The sequence below is a fragment of the Rhinopithecus bieti genome, unplaced genomic scaffold, assembly GCF_001698545.2.
Source record: "Rhinopithecus bieti isolate Rb0 unplaced genomic scaffold, ASM169854v2 scaffold_3858, whole genome shotgun sequence".
Classification (NCBI taxonomy): Eukaryota; Metazoa; Chordata; class Mammalia; order Primates; family Cercopithecidae; genus Rhinopithecus; species Rhinopithecus bieti.
In genome coordinates, this window is record NW_016804227.1 from 1469680 (window position 1) to 1490871 (window position 21192).

Here is a 21192-nt window from a genome sequence, read left to right on the forward strand (position 1 = left end):
TGTACATATATAGTGTGTATGTGTGTATATATTTATTTTTCCTGAGCCAAAACAAAATACTAGGTTGTAATAGCTATTCTTTCAGAATGAAGAAAAACAACATGTGCTGAACTCTGAGTTTGATGTTTTTGTGTTTTACTTCCTATTTTCATATGAGTCCATTTATTTATTTGGGCAGAATTTATTGAGAATATATTACGAACACAGCTTTTGCTAAGGACAGGGTACACAGCAGTTGTGGTCTAGTAAGACAGATGGATGTTAAAAACAAAATGTTCACAAATGCATGTATAATCTTAATACTCACTATAAGCTATGAAAGCAGAGTATGAGTATTACGAGACCATATGTTGGGAGACTTTATTTGGTATTGAGGATCAGGAAAGATACCCCTGAGGAAGTGATATTTAATTTGAAACCTAAAGAAGGCAGTTGGCCATGGGAAGAAGGTAGGGAATGAGATTCCCAGGCAAGGGGAATCCAATGTGTGAAGAAGCTGAGGGAGTGAAGAAAAGCCAGTGTGATGGCAGGAAGAAAGGGAAGAGCGTGGAGAAGGGCACTAAATGATTCAGAGAAGTAGGAGGGGCTAAAACATGTAGGGTCATGTAGGCCATCTTAAAGGCCTGAGTGTAGTGGAAGACCTTTGAAGGTTTGTTAAAAGGTCAATGAAATGTTCTAATTTCTGTTGTAGTGAATTGCTTTGATTGCTGAATGAGAATGGATGGGAAGAGATGCAAGAGTGAAAGGAAAGAAATTAATTAGGAGGCTCTTGCCTTGCGCCAGATAGGACTGATAATTAATTTTATTTGGGAAGATCAGGGAGAAAGATAAGTCATGAATGACTCCCAAGTTTCTGGATTGAGGAAATGAAGGTACCATACACTGAGATGATAAAGCCTGGGGTAGAGTAGCTTTGAGAAGAAAGGTAGCATTTCCCTATTTCATAAAACATGGAGGATCAAAGAGGCTGGGTTCCTGTTCGTAGACATGCCTTCCAGGCCAGAACTGCATTACTACAACATCTTTGCAAGCCACATTGCCTTTCATAACTCTGTGTCTGTGTTGATGCTGTAACATCTTTGGCCTTCCCGCCACCATCTTCCCGCAGTCCTCCATGATAATGCCATTATTCCATTTCAGTTTGTGTGCTTCCATTGAATGTGTAAGTCTCCTTGAAAGTTATAATGAAGCTGTAGCCCATATAAAACCCTTCAGCTTAGGTCCTGCGTAGGAAGAGGAAGCTAATCTCTCCAGGAACTGAGCCTGTGACCAGAGGGATGGATAATTGTCTAAATAAAGAATATGCTGCTGAGCACTAATGGACTCTTTATGCATCCATCAGACTACTGCTGCCAACCTTTAATCTTTCCTGAGCTTTAAATAGGAAGGAAAAAATGGTCCACAAAGGACTTGAGCCATTTTGCTGTCGTGATGAGGGGCACAAGTTTAGAGATAAACACTTCTGTGTTTGAATTCCAACTCCTACTATCTCCTAGCTAAATGACCTTGGACAAGTCACTTACCTTCTCCAACCTGCTGATTCTTCAGGTACATAATAGGATTTACCTCATGAGGTTGACATGAAGATTGAAAGAGATAACATATAGAATAAGCCTGTCCCAGGACATGGTTCATAGTAAGTCTGCCATAAATGGGAGCTATGGGTCCCATCCTTTTGGTGGAGATAACTTTTCTGTAGCAGGTAATACATTGTTTGATACTTGGTTAAACCTTACAATTATCATTTCCTGTTCTTCTCTATAATGCTAGAAACCTTTTATTTAAAGAACCACAATATAAAATGAAAAATATATAAAAAACAGCAAATGGCAAAATTCTATCGGCAAGGCTTTTTAACTTTATATACTAAATAAATCCAATTGCTTAAATAATGAACTGACTCAAGTTCTCAGCACTGCTCCTTGTTTAATTCTCTTTAGTTTTTCAGAATTCTCCAATAATGACCTTTGTCTACTCTCTTCAGTTTATTCAGACATTACTTTTATTTAAATAGAAGTTTAGAGGTGGATACACAAACATATCCATCACATATCTTATGATCCTATGAGTCATATGCTCATCTCTTATATTCACCTCTGTAAAACAATCTAGGTACCTTTCAGGAAGGTGATTTTGATGTAGGTTGAGAAATATCGGCATAGGGGTCCTAGCTGACCTCTCTAGAGAGTTCCTGAGACATGTGACAACAACTTTTTCTTTAAGTCATAAGGTATGCCCCAGGGTATGACGTTTCTAACATGACCCTCAGTAAACTTGGCTGCCTTGCTGAGGATACTCTCCTGCCTGAGAGACACAGACACCATTAATTGGGGATTGACTTGCCTTGTGTGGTTCCTTGTGGACCAGATGGCCACTGAATATTCTCATTTCGAAGGAAATTGGTAAAAACTACACTTCAAGAAATTTCATTCTTAATTCCCCTTAATGGATGTTATTAACCAAAGACAAAAGAAAAAAGGATTAAAAAAATTATTCTAAATGTTAATATCAAAAATATTATTTTCAATTCACCCCTATGCACAGAGAACTAAATATTATCATTGTTATTGCATCGGCATTCCCCAATGAGACAGTGATTTTCTTTTAAGATATTTTAAAATAATATAGGCAGACCTAAGCAGATGGTGATCTGGTAAGTAGATGTCTCAGAGTGATAGCTGTGCAATGCTCCATGCAAGGAATTAGATTGTCATTTTGTTCCTTACCAGGAACATGCATTCAGTTAAGCAAATATTTGACTTCTACTTTTCCACTGATTTCTAAGTTGAGGCTCTCTCTTGTGCCTGTCTGATCAGATACTTGGTTTATAGATCAGATAAACATGTGCATTTGAATAAGCATAAGTTAAAGAAATTTCAAAATCCCTTAGGAAGCTAGGCTTATCAGAGAAATTCAAAGAAATATATTAACAAACTAAGAATTTGTTCTACCAAGTTAATTATAACTCATAAACTTACTGGTTGTTGTTGTTGTTGTTTTTTTTTTACTTTTTAATTTTATATTACGTTTGCTTGTAATAAGGAATCTTGCTAGGAATAAAATTTTTTAATATTCTACAATTAACAATTATCTCTATTTATTCTAAAGACATTGGGATTAGAAAAATGTTCACAAGGGACTCCAAATATTGCTGTAATATTTGTTTCTTAAAAGTATGATACAAAGCAGACATGATAAAATATTAAAATTTGAGAGAACTGGATGGTAAGTACACGGGTGTTTCTTATTTTAAAATATTTTTTCACTTGAAATATTTTACAATACAATAAGGGAAAATAAAAGATATTTAGGTTATTCATACTTTTTTCTTCTTTTCTTTATTGCTATAGAAAGTATTTATCTTTTCTGGAACATTTAGAAAAAACTTGGATCCCTATGAACAGTGGAGTGATCAAGAAATATGGAAAGTTGCAGATGAGGTAAGGCTGCTAACTGAAATGATTTTGAAAGGGGTAACTCATATCAGTACAAATGGTTGATATAGCTGACATCATTCTACACTTTTATGTGTGTGTATGTGTGTGCACAACTTTAAAATGGAGTACCCTAACATACCTGGAGCAACAGGTACTTTTGACTGGACCTACCCCTAACTGAAATGATTTTGAAAGAGGTAACTCATACCAACACAAATGGTTGATATGGCTGAGATCATTCTATACACTTTGTGTGCGTGTATTTCTGTGCACAGCTTTAAAATGGAGTACCCTAACATACCTGGAGCAACAGGTATTTTTGATTGGACCTGCTTCTCTCCTCAGTAGTAGGGCTCCAACCATCAGGCCTTATCTTGGTCCATTTGGGCTGTTAAAATAAAATACCAAAGACTGAGCTGCTTATAAGCAATCTTTGGAGGCTGAGAAGTCAAAGGTCAAGGTGCCAGCAGGTTTGTTGTCTGGTGAGAGCATACTTCCTGGTTCATTGATGGTGCCTTCTTGCTGTGTCCTCATGTAATGGAAGGGGCAAGACCTCTCTGGGATCTTTTTCACAGTGGCAGTAATCCCATCATGAGGGCTTTGTGCTCATGACCTAATCACCTCCCACATGTCCCACATTCTAATACTATCACCTTGCGGGGTTAGGATTTTAACATATGAATTTGAGGGGGTGGGGGGACACAAATATTTAGACCATAGCATTTCACTCCTGACTTCCAAAGTTCATGTCTTCTTCACATGCAAAATACATTCATTCCATCCCAATAGCCCCCAAAGTCTTAACTTGTTCCAGCATCAACTTACAAGGTTGAAGTTCAAGGTTTCATCTAAATATCATCTAAATCAGCACAAACAGCTAAATCAGGTAGAGTGGGACTTAAGGTGTGATTCATCTTTAGGCAGATTGCTCTCCAATTATGAAACTGTGAAATCAAGCCTATTATGTGCTTTCAAAATAAAATGGTGAAACAGGCACAGGCTAGACAGTCCCATTTCAAAAAAGAGAAATAGAAAAGAAAAAAGGAGTGACAGGTCTCTATAAGTCTAAAACTTTAAGGCTTGAGAATAATTTGTTGTGCTTTGCTCTCCAGGCTCACTGGAGTGGTATCTCACCTCTGGACACACTGGGGTGGAGGCTCTATCTTCATCGATTTGAGTGTCTCATTCTTTGTGGCAGGTCTGTGCTCCAATCCCACACCTATGGCTCCCTAATTGTGCAATTGCATGCCTGGTGGTTCTACTGGTCTCGATTGCATAGGTGGCCCCTCCTTCATAGCTCCACTGGGCATTGCCCTACTGTGAGCTCTATGTGACGACCTCATCCCTGGGCCTCTACCTGGGCCCTGTGACTCTCTGAGTTCTTGAAATCTAGGTGGAGGCAGCCATCCCCCTACAGTTTTGCTGAGAGTAGTGCATGAGCCCTGGAGTGTGCTAGAGCTACACCTAGGGTGGTGGAGATGCTTAGCAATGGAGTATGGGGAGCTGATATGGTTTGGGTGTGTCCCCACCCAAATCTTATCTTGAATTATAATCTTCATAATCCCCATGTGTTGAGGGAGGGACCTGGTGAGAGGTGATTGGATCATTGGCATGGTTTCCTATGCTGTTCATGTGATAGTGAGTGAGTTCTCATGGTTTTATAAGGCAGTTTTCCCTGCTCTTACACCCTCTCTCTTGCCTGTCACCATGTAAGACATAACTCTCTCTCTTCTGCCATGATTGTAAGTTTCCTGAGGCCTACCCAGCCATGCAGAACTGTGAGTCAGTTAAACCTCTTTTCTTTATAAATTACCTAGTCTCTTTATAGCAGTGTGAAAATGGGCTAATACAGGAGCAAACACTGCAGTGTGAGGTGGCAATGTAAAGTCTACAATGTGAGGTGGCAATGTGAAGTCTGCAGTGTGAGGTGGCACGGGGCAGTTGTAGCCCCTCCTTTGAAATCTTTCTGCCCCACCCCAGGCTTCTGCACTCTGAACCTATGATGGGAAAGGCAGCTTGGAAGATTTCCAAATGGCTTTGGAGTCATTCTTCCATTGTCTTGGACTATAAATTCTGGCTTCTGTTTAGGTGGCTGACTAATATCCCCACTGTCTTAATGCATAGCACCTAGTTTCTGTTGAGATGGCTAGTCCGTAGTAATCTCCTTATCAAATTTGGCCACAACCTTTGTATTCTCTCCTGAGCAGGCTTTCTCATCTTTCACAATATGGATAGGCTGAGAATTTTCCAAATTTTGAAGTTCTGCTTCCCTTTTGATCAATAATTCCATTTTAAAGTCATTTCTCATTTTGAATTTTACTATGAGCAGTCAAGAGTAACTAAGGTGCTCCTTCAACTTTGCTTGGATATTTCCTCAGTCAAATATTCAATTTCACTGCTTTCATGTTCTGCCTTCCACAAAACCCTAGGACACAAACAGCTCAGCCAAGTTCTTTGACATTTTATAACAAGGATAGCTTTTCCTCCATTGCCCAATAACGTGTTCCTCATTTCCATCCGAAAACCCATCAGATTGGGCCTTTACCGTCCACATTTTTGCAAACATTCTGCTCATGACCACTTAGGTATTCAGTAAGAAGACAGTAGCTTTCTCCACAGCTCTCCTCTCCGCAGCCCTCACCAGAATTGCCTTTAACTGTCCATTCACAGCAATGTAGGCTTTTTCTAGCATGTACCTGAAAACTCTTCCAGTCTCTACTCATTACCTGGTTCCAAAGCTGCTTCCACATTGAGTATTTGTTACAGCCATACCCAGATCCTAGTACCAATATTCTGTCTTAGTCCATTAGGGTGCTACAACAAAATACTATAGACCAGATGTCTTATAAACAACAGTAAAATTTATTTTTCACAGTTCTGGAAGCTGGGAAGTTCAAAATCTGGTGGCAGCAGATTTTGTGTCTGGTGAAGGCCTGCTTCCTCACAGATGTCTGTGTTCTCACTGTGTTGTTACATGGCAGAAGAGTGGGCAGGCTGGCTCTCTGGGATGTATTTTATAAGGACACTAATCCAAATCATGGGTTTAGGGTAGAGCCCTCATGACTTAAATAACCTCCCAAAGGCCCCACCTCCTAATACCATCATCTTTGAAGTTAGGATTTCAACATATGACTTTGGCAGGGGGACAGAAGAGTTCAGTTTATAGCAAACCCCATAGATAGCACTACTTTGTCCTTCCCTAATCAATGTGCATCAATGAAACATGAATTAGAAGAGACCCAGGCAACTCCACTACACTGGGATTATTCCCAGTATAAGGTATCATCTCTCCACACCTTCTCATCTACTCTCTATCTGAGTTCTGAAGCTCTCCACTACAAGAAGGAGGCTTTGGTTTGACTTGATATACTTCTCTGGGAAACGTAGGTTTAGCACAAAAGAGTGATGCTCATTCTAGAGCACCTGCAAATGACTATAGTTTTCTTTGGAAGTCACCAGGAATCGTCTGCCTTTGGGTATGTGGCTATGAGCACTGCCAGGCAAAATGCCACATGACCTAGATGAGGCATATGCCATCCTTTGAAGCATTAGGACATTATATAGGAAATATATTAACTAAAATGGAATAAAATTGTCTAAATAACACCTTATGTTTATCCAACAGGTGGTTCATTATAATTGAGGGCATTAGACAGAGGAATTTGGTGGGGAGAAGAGCTGGAGAAATTCTCGGTTTCTTTAACAGAATACTCTAGCTATAAACTTATAATTTTAAAAATATAAGCATTATATTAAAGAAAAGGGGAACATAAATTATTTTGTTTTATTAAACTTAAGTCCAAAAGTCTGGATTGTGGCAGAAGCAGAATAGGTTCAGGGGACCTAAAATGTTCAGCCTCAAAAGGTCTTCTTAGAGAACAACTGTATCCCACTGTTAGCACTTTTGGTCCTTGTAGCCCAATTTCTGTTTATCTCAAATGTTCTTCCCTTTTCTGCCTCCCTTCACAGTGGACCTTGCCAGGAGCTTTGAAATGCCTGTGAGTGTTAAACACTTACCCGTTGAGTGCCCAACCTTAACATGCCCCTAATAAAATGTACTTAGATTAACCGTTTTCATTATCAAAGTTTCCTTATTACCCAACAAACACAGGGGCTTTAAAGAAAACATTAACTAAATTGCAAGTGACACATTTTAAGATCTTTGATGTGACTTCAGAGAATGCACTATAGGAACACAATGCAATGGGAGAGAAACTTGGGAGGGAAGACATTAGCCTTTATGAAATCTCTAAGTATTGCCAAATCAAAATAAAATTTACAGGAAAGCAGGATCATAAGTATAATCTAAAATCTTAGAGCCTGTGGTTTTGATTTTAAATACTAATATAATGCAAAATTTTACCTGTTTAGATTTTATTTAATCAGTTCATATTTAGATTTATATTTTACTGTTCTCCTTTTTAATAATTCACTATTCACAAAGATGATGATGTTAGTCTAACTTTAATGTCATGAGCACTTTGAGTAGAAGTGCTGAGTTTTTGTTGAGTAGTAGTGTGCTTTTTTGAGTTGTAGTGATAGGTTTTTGAGGAGGAAGCCTGCTAGCAGCATACAAACAAGCAAGTATCAGCCTAGAGAAGCAGAAAAGGCATTTGGGTTTCAAAGTCACAAGGCCTAGGCTTTAGTCTAATACAGTTGATAATATAATTTGTCCAAACAGGACATTTTTGGGCATGTCAAACACTAAACTGGAAGAGGACATTATGACAACAGTGTAAAGCAGGACTTTCCGGGGCAAACCAGGATGTATGTCATCTCACTTAGTCCTCTCTGTGTCCTTGCCATGACCAGTATCTCTAGAGGTAAATGAACAGAATAATGACAAATAGCTAAATACCTGAATCTTATCCCAGCAGCACCTCCTACATAATTCTCCATTATCCCAAATGGAAATTAAAAATATATACAGTGACAATTCCAGGCCAAGAAATGCTTTATTTCTAGCTTGGACTTGGCTTCCAACTCCAGTGTAGAATCTTATCCTTGCTGATCTGGACTGCATCTCATGAAGCCATGAGGACTTGTGCCTAGTTACTAGCTGGAAGACTTAGAACCAAAGCTGGACCAGACAGCCTCCTTTTTCCTTATTTCCTGGGTCCAGACCTTTACCATGGCACTCTGCCCTATCATTTGATGGGGGAATTTAAAGCAAGACCAAAGGAAGGAAAGAGAGTTTCTAAGACCTAGAAGTTGGATAGTTTAATTTACACATCCCAAAACAGCTTAGGCCCAGACAGCTTCTCTCCAAGATTGGTGCCAAACTGAAATTACCAGCTGTGTAGACAAAAGAGAATTTTAAAAGAAACTGAATCCCGAGAGAAAAACAAATAGACTTCTGGCATTGTGGCCCAATAAATTGGTAGGATTGTTGTGACTTTTCAAGTTTACATGTAAAATGGGCCCAGCGCAGTGCCAAGCAAATATAGGTACCAAGTAAAAGTAACTATAATCATGTTTTTTTTTTTAATCTGGACTTTACTTGGTCATCCTTTAAATGGTGTTTGACAGAATCCTAGTTCTTGTCTCACTTTACTTAATTTCCCTGGGAAATTTCATGTGTCCTTTTGGCTTTAACTAATATCTCTATTTTGATGACCTCCATATCTGCCTGTTCCCAGAGCTTTCCATCTGATATCTCAGCATATGAAAAGCACCTTATGTCTATGATTGTGTTCCTTCCCTGCCCCACCACATACCTGTCCTGTGTTCCTAATTCCACTGAATGACATCCCACCCTCCAGTTTCCCAAAGCCAAGACCTGGGACTCATCTTTCACTCTCAAGTTCCTCCACGGGTACCCACATGCCACATCCTGTCAATGCTGTCCCTCGGGAGTATCTGGAATATATTCACTTTTCTTCATTTCCACCTGACACCACTATTAACACTTGCATGAATTTCTGAAATAGCTTCCTGGCTCATTGCCCTCATCGACCCCCAACAGTTCATTCTGCTCTTTGCAGCTCTGGTGATCTCTCCAAACCCCACATCTGATCACTTGTTTCTTCCCTTCATATGGCTCCTTAATGCCTTCTGGACTAAGTCCACACTGCTTAAGGTGGCTTACCAGGTCCTTCATGATTTCATCTTTGTTTGGCTTTCTACACTCACTGCCCAACTTCCCCTTACTTCCCATGATTCAGTTATACTGAAGTTCTTTGGTTCTCTAAAGCACATGTGCTTTCTGTTCTGCAGAGGCTTTTTTGTTCACATGCTGTTCTCCACCTGGGAAACTCCCCAGCCCTTCACTGCCTGCTTCTACCATCTTTCAGGCCTTTCCTTACACATCACTTCTTTCCAAAAATCTGCCTTGACACTCCAGGTCTCAGTTTCTTAGGTGTACCCTGTAACTCCACCCCTTTCATAGCATTTCTCACTCTGGCTGGAGATGTACTTTTTAACTTGTCCATGTCCCCTACTGGAGTGGAAGTTCCTGGAGGTCAGGGATTCTATCCTATTCATTGTGGTATTTCCAGTGCCTAGAGTAGTCTTGCACACACGGATGGTATTCAATAAATATCCGTTGAATGAATAAGGCGTTCTTTCATTTCATATGTAATAGATCATGGAAATAGCCTTATGATTGATACACAGCAGGTATTACCATCCTCACTTTAAAATGAGGACTCAGAGCCTTGAGATGTCTGAGGGCCTTGACTGGGACAGCTGGCAGATGCGGGAACAGAGCTGCATCACCCCTGTGGGCTATCTCAGGGTTGTCCGTAATCTAAGTACAATGTCTGTTGATTTTGGAATGAAGACTTTTTGGGTAATTGTTTGCTTTTTCAATTACTTATAAAATAGTTTCCATCCTTACTCATTGATAGTAAGGTATTTTAGAAAACAAGCTAAATAGCAGAAATAGTGGCCTTGTAAGTTGAAAATTTACCCTGAAAAATCTACAGAGTAGCAAACAGAGTATCAAAAGGAGTTGACTGTGTCTATTTTTATAACTGTCACTTATGGATTATTCAGTAAAACCGCAATTCACTTTTATGATTTTTTTTCATGTTTCTCTGTCACAAGAGCAAACTCTTGCTCCATAATAACATTCCAGAGTACGACAATAGCAAAAGTCAACATTTTGAATCCTTTACAAACTCTTAGACACTTTTTTTTTTTAGTTTAACATGTTACAAAACAAAATTTCTTCTTTTTTCACAGCAGTTTGGGAAGTATATACTACTTATTAGCTCATTAGCATGAAGCTGGCAAATTATTTTTCCTAAAGTTCTTTATATTTACAAACTGTTGATGTTTCTATTTATTCATTTTTAATGCTAGGTTGTAATGAAAATAATTAGAAAACTTTAGATTCCAGTAATTTTGAAGTCTTCTTAGTTTGGACAGGACTGAGCTAAAGTTTGTACATATTTTTTTTTAATTTATTGAAAAATGGTTTCTAATGATAGTGTTAAAATGATTATATTGGGGACTAGACTCAGTGGCTCACACTTGTAATCCTAGCACTTTGGGAGGCCAAGGTGGATGGATCACCTGAGATCAGGAGTTCAAGACCAGCCTGGCCAACATGTAGAAATCCCGTCTCCACTAAAATACAAAAATTAGCTGGGCATGGTGGCAGGCACTGTAATCCCAGCTACTCAGGAGGCCGAGGCAGGAGAATTGCTTGAACCTGGGAGGCAGAGGTTGCAGTGAGACCACATCGCATCACTGCACTCTAGCCTGGGCAATAGAGCAAGATTCTGTCTCAAAAAAAAAAAGAAAGGAAGGAAGGAAGGAAGGAAAGAAAGAGAAAGAGAAGAAAAAGAAAGATTATATTGGGAATATATATGTGTGAGTGTGTGTGTGCATATATATACATATTTAAAGGATAAAGGATTCTGCTGCCACAGATCACTAAATCAGACGATCTCTAGCAATTTCCTGTTTGTTTGTTTTTTGCCCATAGTGCTTATCTCTTTGAACAGTAATTTTCCACTTACTATTTTTCTCCCCTTTTGGACCATAATTTCCTTTAAGGCAGAGCCTCCTGTTACTCATCTTTGAATCTTGGGTCTGTCAGAGTACCTAGAATTTAATAAACTCTCATTAAGAGCCAGTTGAAGGACTACATGACTAAGCAGTCATTTACATCCAAAAGATCCGTAGGAGAATTCTTATCAGCACATATGATTGGTAACAATAACTTTGTACTTTTCAAAAACAATTACTAATCTATCTTGCTTTCCATTATCTCACCAAAGCCTATTACCATGTCTGGCAGAAAATAGATACTTAATAAATTTCTCAAATGTTTACTGACTTCAATTTTAAGTTTTATTAACTATGTTGACTTTTCTCTAATGAAGATGATTCTAAAAGCTTTTACTATACTTCATAGTGAATGAAACAGTGAGATAGGAATATTGCAAAATATCCCCTGCATTGGTCAGTTTTAGTGTCATTCACTTTAAAAATTCTATTCTCTAAATATTGACAGTTATATATAAATTTATGTAATTATTTACTTCTAATAAAGAATTTCATCTGGGGAAAAACATACTTTGCTCCGCTCTTTGCCACAAGTGCAAAGTCTAAGACAGTCAGACAGCTTTCCTAGTATGGCCTTAGGAAATCAGTGTATGACTAGTGTGAATCTAGAGGGAGCGTACTGCATTCTGACCAAAATCTCCACCCTGTTACTATGGCCATCACTAACTTCACAGTATTGCAGTACTTCCTGCTAATTTACTTCCCAAGGCAACTTGTGAAGGAAAATTTTTACAAAGCTGTTGTCACACAAAGGTAGTGTTTCAGTTACCGAGCCCATGTCCTTGGAGTTGCCCAGGCTCCAATAATACTAATAATTACTGTACATTAGGTACTTACCATGTGCCATACTCTGTGGGAGCCGCTTTCCACAAATTATCTCTGGTAATCCTCATAACAACCCTTTGACATCAATATTATTATTTTCTCCATTTTTTTACATATGAGATAAATGAGACTTAAAATAATGCACTTGATACCATCAGCAAATGAGCCGAAGAGGGCAGATTCAAAGCTGGCTGTTTGACTCTAGAGCTCCAGTCTTTAGCCAGACCTTTTCTTGCTGGTTAATTTGACTGGGGGGAAAAAACCCCTTCAAATACTACTGATTGATCTAAAGTACTATCATTTCTGTCAGTGTTAGGGAACTTTTAATTTTATAATTTGATTTTGTGGGAAATTTATAGCATCTTAAATACTCACGTGCAAAGTGATATGTCACTTTACATGTCATTTTACAATGGCAGAGCTTAAGCCAGTGCTCATTCATTCATCCTTAAGTTTTGATTCATTTATTATTCATCAAAACTCTGTTTTGTTTGGCCACCCACATTCTAGGAGCTCAGTACCTATTTGATAAATGAATGAATTATTTGAGGTTGATAGTTACCCAGGACTGGCATTAGGAACACAGAGCTGAAGAGCACATTTTTACCCTCAAGAAGCTTACAGTCTAACAAGGGAAATTTGCACAAATTCTACTATCACCAGGTGCCTGGTTGAATGCCTTAAGAGATGATCAGGGATATTCAGAAGGATATGTCAGGCTTAGCAATGGCATCACTTGAGAGTATCAAGGTGTTTAGGGAACTACAAGATGTTTGGTGCTGCTGGGAATAAGAGTGAAGGGGGCTCCATTTGGATGCCTCATACACCAGGTGAGAGACCTTAGATTTTATTCCACCAGGAGGAGAACTACCATAGGATTTAAAACAGAAGTGATATGGTCAAACCTACATCTTTGGAAGATCCCTGGGGTGTTTGTATGGTGCACTCGCAATTTGACTAATTGAGATTTGTAGAAGGATGCCTAAGAGATGATGATGACCCAGACTGGGGTCACTGTAATAGAGTTGGTAAGAAGGAGAATGATTTAAAAAGCAATTGGAAGAAGTCTAGGAATTGAGATAAAGATTTGAAAATTATTAGCTTATAGGTGGTCCTCAATTCCCTGAAAATGACTGGGATCTCAGAGGAGAGTCTGGAGAGTTGGAAATAACAGACTAATATTCAAGGGGGCAGGAAGAGGGAGAGTTGTTCACACATGACAATAGGAAGAAATGGCCATAGAGTGTGTGGTTTCTCTTAAGCCAAGGAATAGATGTTTTAAGAAAGAAAAATTCTCGTGGTGTGAAGCAGTAGAGACGACAGATGCACATTAATTTCTTGAGATTTCTAGATGACTAAATGGGCAGATGTTGAATGATAGCTAAAGGAGAACCTAGAAACAAGGGAGGGATTTTATTTTTGTTTTTTTAAAAAAGATAGACCATAGCAGCCTAGCTTCATAGACTGAAACAATAAAAAACGTTGAAGGCACAAAGAAAGACACAGGTCCTCCAACTCCCTGCCCAATGCCCTTTATTCATATTCTCAGCACCTGTATTTCTAAGTTTTATGTTTGAGTCTTCGGGGATACATCAGATAGTCCCCCTTGTCGAATAAATGTGCTTACATTTCCTACCATACCAGAAACTCTTCTCAAACTTTAATTAATTTCCACAAGGTGAGATTACTTTAATGAAAAACCAATCAAGGAAAGGAGTATCATGTGCAATATACTTTCAAATGTGTTTTGTTTGTTTATTTCTTTCCTATCCAGCTTAAAAATCAAGCCATTAGTCCTAACACAACTTTCATATTCTACCCCAATATCAAAGAGGCTTAAAATCTCCTGGTAAGATGATGGACACACAGTTAATTTTTTATGAACAAACACAGTGTTTTTGGCCATTTCTGAATTTAACTCTGAAATCATAAGATTCTTTCTGAGGCCATTGTCTCATTCTCCATTACAGTCAGGTGGGAGCCCATCTTACCTCCTGATACTAAATTCTAGACTTCTCAAGGGCAGGAGACAATCATCTGTATATCTCTTTGGCCTTCATACACTCAGGAGTACTTGCCAAAAATAAACATTTAATGCATATTTATTTGAATAATCGATAAGATTATTCTTATAATACTTCAATAACTGTCATATTTTGATCCAATACTTCAATAACTGTCATATATTAATAGAATGGGTTTCTATATCTCATTTGCATTTTCAAACTTTACTTTTACTGTCTAGCTTAAAAAAAGTAATTGACCCTAATACAGCCCTCATTTTCTACCCCAATATCTAAGAGGCTTTATATGTCCTAGTGTTATGCCACTATTTTAACTCCAGTATTTTTTACTTCATACTTTTATCTATTTGTTACGGTTAGTTTTTATGAATTCAAGAGATGAATAGCAATTTTCCATATGTAATTTAAAAACCCCACAGTTGATTATTTTATGCTATCTTTTGTCCTCAATCATGACAGAGTAGAAGATGGAAGGTAGCACCAAGGATGATGTCATACCTCCATCCTTTATGCTGCATTCTATCTTCTGTCTACATAGGATGTCATACTAGAGGGCATACCTGCAATGTATACATATTATCTTTTCCAGCATGCATTCAGTTGTGTTGGAATAATTTATGTACACCTTTATAAACCCTGAGCCTCACAAGAGCCATGTACCACGTATTGTTTCCTTACTACTTTTTGGGATACGTGGCACATAACAGGCACTCATTGAAAGTTTCCTAACGAATGAAGTACAAAGAGAAAACAAGTTATAGACTGATTCTTTAGACCTGTCAAGGTTATAAGCAGACTTTTGCTCAATCAAAGTCAAATGGTGGCATGTAGTAGGGGTAGAAGGATTGGTATGAAAAACATAAGCTTTCAGAACTCCCGTGTTTATTTTTAGAATGTCGACTGCTTGAGTGTTTTTAACTCTGTGGTATCTGAACTACCTTCTCTAACTGCAGGTTGGGCTCAGATCTGTGATAGAACAGTTTCCTGGGAAGCTTGACTTTGTCCTTGTGGATGGGGGCTGTGTCCTAAGCCATGGCCACAAGCAGTTGATGTGTTTGGCTAGATCTGTTCTCAGTAAGGCGAAGATCTTGCTGCTTGATGAACCCAGTGCTCATTTGGATCCAGTGTGAGTTTCAGAAGTTCTGTTACTTAATAGCACAATAGGAACAGAATCATTATGCCTGCTTCATGGTGACACGTATTTCTATTAGGCTATCATGTCTGTGAGTGGGGGCCTCCCCCAGGAAATGAAATAATTGCCCAGTGGAAATGAGCATAAATGCTTATTTCCTTATCTAAGAGTCTTGCGTTTTCTTCTGAAGATAGTTTTTAGTTTCATACAAACTCTTCCCCCTTGTCAATACATGATGAAATTTTAAATACATGGGCATAATCTGATCCTTATGATTTGCCTTTGTATCCCATTTATACCATAAGCATGTTTATAGCCCCAAATAAAGAAGTACTGGTGAATCTACATAATGAAAAATACACTCATTTATAAAAGTTTCTTCGAAATATTTGTCCTGTTTATTTATGGATACTTAGAATCTACCCCATGGTTGAAAAGCTGATTGTGGCTAATGCTATATCAACATTATGTGAAAAGAACTTAAAGAAAGAAGTAATTTAAAGAGATAAATTTAATAGAACAATAGACATATTATCAAGGTAAATACAGATAATTACTGTTCTGTGATATTATGTATGGTATTTTCTTTCTTTTCTAGAACATACCAGATAATTAGAAGAACTCTAAAACAAGCATTTGCTGACTGCACAGTAATCCTCTGTGAACACAGGATAGAAGCAATGCTGGAATGCCAACAATTTTTGGTGAGTCTTTATAACTTTACTTAAGATCTTGTTTGCCTTGTAATGCTTGATAACAATCTCACGTGTGATAGTTCCTGCAAATTGCAACAATGTACAAGTTCTTTTCAAAAATATGTGTCATACAGCCATCCAGCTTTACTCAAAATAGCCGCACAAGTTTTTCACTTTGATCTGAGCCATGTGGTGAGGTTGAAATACAGTAAATCTAAAATGGCAGCATATTACTAAGTTATATTTATAAATAGGATATATATATACTTTTTGAGCCCTTTATTTGGGGACCAAGTCATACAAAATACTCTACTGTTTAAGATTTTTAAAAAGGTCCTTATGATTCTTTCAATAACTAAATCTCCCATGGATGTGGTCTGGGACAGGCCTAGTTGTCTTGCAGTCTAATTTATAGTATTAATGACAAAGTTGAGAGGCACATTTCATTTTTCTAGCCATGATTTGGGTTCAGGTAGTACCTTTCTCAACCACCTTCTCACTGTTCTTAAAAAACTGTCACAGGGCCAGGCACAGTGGCTTACATCTGTAATCACAACACTTTGGGAGGCTGAGGTAGGAGGATTACTTGAGGCCAGGAATTCAAGATCAGTCCAGGCAACATAGTGAGGCCCCATCTGTCTTTATTAAAACAAAATAAAACTGTCACAGATTCTTTCAAGTGATGTTTACAAATTCCCTATGGTTTAGTCACAAGGAAGTTCTGAGGATGATGTATCACGTCATTTCTCTTCAGGCTTTTGAGCCTCCTGGAGGTAAATGGTTTCCTTGCTGAAGGCTTATTATTACCATGATTATCACTAAGCTTGAAGTAACAAATTAGCGGGACAGACTCACAACCTCTTGCCCTGCCATGGACAAGTTCAGTAATCTAAGTAAAGTCTTTTATTGTCTGATCTTGGATTTGCTCAACCTGAACAAGCCAAGGAGGTGTATTAAACTCAGGGACATCCTGACCAGTCTGGAATTCTTAAGCTTCAGATCACTGTTGAAGAGGTTCAACACTTTATGGTGCTGTAGACTTACACTCATTTTTAAGGTAATATATAAGGGACCTAATATTTTGTTTTCAAAGCACCTTCAGTTCCACTAAACCTCCCTGAAGAATCTTCCAGCTGCTGAGTAGAAAATCATAGCTAATTTCACAGATGGTAAAATCTCATTAGAGCAAAAGGACACAGCAGTTAAATGTGATATACCTGATTGTTCAAAATGCAAGGCTCTAGACATTGCATTCTTTGACTTTTATTTTCTTTTGAGCCTGTGCCAGTTTCTGTCCCTGCTGTAGTCTGACCTGCCTTCTGTCCCAGATCTCACTAACAGACATTTCCCTAGGTCATAGAAGAGAACAAAGTGCGGCAGTATGATTCCATCCAGAAACTGCTGAATGAGAGGAGCCTCTTCCGGCAAGCCATCAGCCTCTCTGACAGGGTGAAGCTCTTTCCCCACCGGAACTCAAGCAAGTGCAAGTCTCAGCCCCAAATTGCTGCTCTGAAAGAGGAGACAGAAGAAGAGGTGCAAGATACAAGGCTTTAGAGAGCAGCCTAAATGTTGACATGGGACATTTGCTCATGGAATTGGAGCTCGTGGGACAGTCACCTCATGGAATTGGAGCTCATAGAACAGTCACCTCTGCCTCAGAAAACAAGGATGAATTACATTTTTTAAAAAAAGAAACATTTTGGTAAGAGGAATTGAGGACACTGATATGGGTCTGGATAAATAGCTTCCTGGCAATGGTCAAATTGTGTGAAATGTACTTCAAATCCTTGAAGATTTACCACTTGTGTTTTGCGAGCCAGATTTTCCTGAAAACCCTTGCCATGTGTTAGTAATTGGAAAGGCAGCTATAAATGTCAATCAGCCTAGTTGATCAACTTATTGTCTAGTGAAACTCATTAATTTGTAGTGTTGGAGAAGAACTGAAATCATACTTCTTAGGGTTATGATTAAATAATGATAACTGGAAACTTAGGCGGTTTATATAAGCTTGTATTCCTTTTTCTTTCCTCTCCTCATGATGTTTAGAAACACAACTATATTGTTTGCTAAGCATTCCAACTATCTCATTTCCAAGCAAGTATTAGAATACTGCAGGAACCACAAGACTGGACATCAAAATATGCCCCATTCAACATCTAGTGAGCAGTCAGGAAAGAGAACTTCCAGATCCTGGAAATCAGGATTGTCCAGGTCTACCAACAATCTTGATATTTCAGATAATCACAATACTTTCCTTACCTGGGAAAAGGGCTGTTACAGTCTTACACAGGGGACAGGATGGTTCCCTTGATGAAGAAGTTAATATGCCTTTTCCCAAACTCCAGAAAATGACAAGCTCACAGACCTCTGAACTAGAGGTTGACTGGAAAAGTATGTTAGTGCAAATTGTCACAGGAAAGCCCTTCTTTCCACAGAAGCTCCAGGTAGAGGGTGTGTAAGTAGATAGGCCATGGGCACTGTGGGTAGATACACATGAATTCCAAGCATTTAGATATATAGGGTGATAGTGATATGTTTTCAGGCTAGATGTATGTACTTCATGCTGTCTACACTAAGAGAGAATGAGCCACACCCTGAAGACGCACGAATCATGAATTAGTTTTATATGCTTCTGTTTTATAATTTTGTGAAGCAAAATTTTTTCTCTAGGAAATATTTATTTTAATAATGTTTCAAACATATATAACAATGCTGTATTTTAAAAGAATAATTATGAATTATATTTGTATAAAATAATTTTATATTTGAAATGTTGACTTTTATGGCACTAGCTATTTTTATGATATATTATGTTAAAACTGGGATGGGGGAGAACCTAGGGTGATATTAACCAGGGGCCATGAATCACCTTTAGGTCTGGAGGGAAGCCTTGGGGCTGATGCAGTTGTTTCCCACAGCTGTATGATTCCCAGCCAGCACACAGGTTCCCTCTTAGATGCAGTTCTGAAAAAGATGATACCACCAGTCTAACTGTTCCCATCAAGGGTACACTGCCTTCCTAACTCCAACCTGACTCTTAAGAAGATTGCATTATATTTATTACTGTAAGAAAATATCACTTGTCAATAAACTCCATACGTTTGTGTGAAACTTCGTTGTTTTGAGATGCGTTCGCTTGTCATGTTTCGTCAGTCTCTTACTCCAATCTCTAAGCTTCATGGAACATGAAACATGAATCTGTCTTTTAGATATAGCCTCTTTTGAGAATCTCACATGAATTAGAAGACACTAATTAGAAGTTTTAGTTATCTTTTAAACTATGGTAAAATATACATAACATAAAAATTTCCATTTTAACCATTTTAAAGTTCAGTTCAGTTCTTTTAAAGCTTATTCAAAAAGTGTTAGCTATCTCATAGCTCTTGATAAGTTAAAAAAACTTCATCAAGGAAAATACTATTTCTGTGTTGGCACCTGCATGGATTTTCTTTGTCCAAATCCCTCTTTTAAATTGATGAGGCTTCTTTAGTTCCTTTTTTGCTTCCTTGTTGAGCTTCTTCATGAAATGTGCAGTTGCTAGCATGTGGTGGACGGACTGCAGATCCCTACTGAATGCCAGGCCCTCCGGCCCTGTGTTCTCTTTCTTGGAGAGGTTTGTTTTCACACGTAACCCCAAGAGGGCAGTCTCAGAGCGTGTTCTAGTTTAGTTCTTTTTTAAAAAATTACTGAACTTTATGTTTTTTAGGGCAGTTTTAGGTTCCCATCAAAATTGAACAAAAAGTATGGAGAGTTCACATGTAACTCCTCCATACATGATAGCCTCCCCCACTCCACATCCCACACTAAAGTGGTACATTTGTTACAACTGTGAAAGAAAATAGAATTTCAAGACCCCAAGCTCACTATGCCAAAGGGAAAGTTAAGCTTCAGAGCTGAATTACTCAATATTCCCTTCCTTTTGTTCCCTAACAGTAGCTCTAACTTCACAATCCTGTGTGATAGCCTCATCCATACACCAGGTTCCCACAATGATAGAAGACCACATATCTCCTAAAAGGGCCTCCCTCACAATTGCTCCCAAGAAAAATCCTTGTGAGCCTCTATCTTTTAGGATACATATCCCTCCTATAAAATATCCCTAAAACTGAGTTATGCTGAATTTCACCCCGACAATGTCAATTACCAGTTTGTCTTCATAGGCACAGGACAAGGGCAAGAGTAGAAATCATCCCACTGTCTACCCTGCAATGAACGCGTAATTGACTTTTCCTCTACTCCCTATTTTTACCTATAAAATTTGGATTTACTGAACACTAACCAGAGCCTCACCTGAATAGAACCATTTGCCTCACTGCCTACCCTCCCTCCTCTTCCTTCTCCATGTTTGCACTTTACTCGTTAAATATTAAAGTTCCCAAACCCTCTTTGGAAAAGCACAGGTTGCAGATGCTCCTCTGGCTTGTGTTCTTCCTGGGTACATCTGCAAACTTTGGCTAAACAACTCTCTATCGATTGAGACACCTGCCTCAGTCACTTTTTTCTTAACACAACCAATGAACCTACACTGACACATTATTAGTGCCCAAACACAATAGTTTACATTAGGGTTCATTTTTGGTATTTTACATTTGATGGGTTTGGACAAATGTGTAATGACATGTTAACTGCCATTATAGTATCTTACAGGGTAGTTTCACTGCCCGAAAAATACTTTGTGCTCTGCGTATTCATTCCTCTTTCTCCCCTAACTTTTGGCAACCACTGACCTTTTTATTGTCTCCATAGTTTTGCCTTTACCAGAATGTCATCTACTTAGAATTATGCAGTATGTGGCCTTTTCAGATTGGCGTCTTTCACTTGGTAATATGTATTTAAGGTTCCTCCGTATCTTTTTATGGCTTGATATAGCTCATTTCTTTTTAGTGCTGAATTATATTCTATTGTCATATGTACCACAGTTTATTCATTGAGCTACTAAAGGACATCTTGGTTGCTTCAATGTTTTGGCAATTTTCAATAAAGCTGCTAAAACATCTGTGTGTGTGTTTTTGTGTAAATATAAGTTTTAATTTCTTTAGGTAAGTACCAAGGAGTTTAATTGT

General features: G+C 38.3%; 1 protein-coding gene across 4 annotated transcripts in view; it reads left to right on the forward strand.

Annotated features, from left to right (window-relative positions):
- The window catches only part of CFTR (CF transmembrane conductance regulator), a 184557-nt gene extending 165317 nt beyond the window's left edge, over positions 1–19240 (forward strand). For all 4 annotated transcript variants that reach the window (XM_017867350.1, XM_017867353.1, XM_017867352.1 and 1 more), the window contains 4 exons: positions 3351–3440; positions 15256–15428; positions 16033–16138; positions 17483–19240. In XM_017867350.1, the coding sequence (XP_017722839.1) occupies positions 3351–3440; positions 15256–15428; positions 16033–16138; positions 17483–17683 (570 nt within the window). In that variant the 3' untranslated portion in view covers positions 17684–19240. The remainder of the gene's footprint in view (positions 1–3350; positions 3441–15255; positions 15429–16032; positions 16139–17482) is intronic.
- The last annotated feature ends 1952 nt before the right edge of the window (positions 19241–21192 follow it).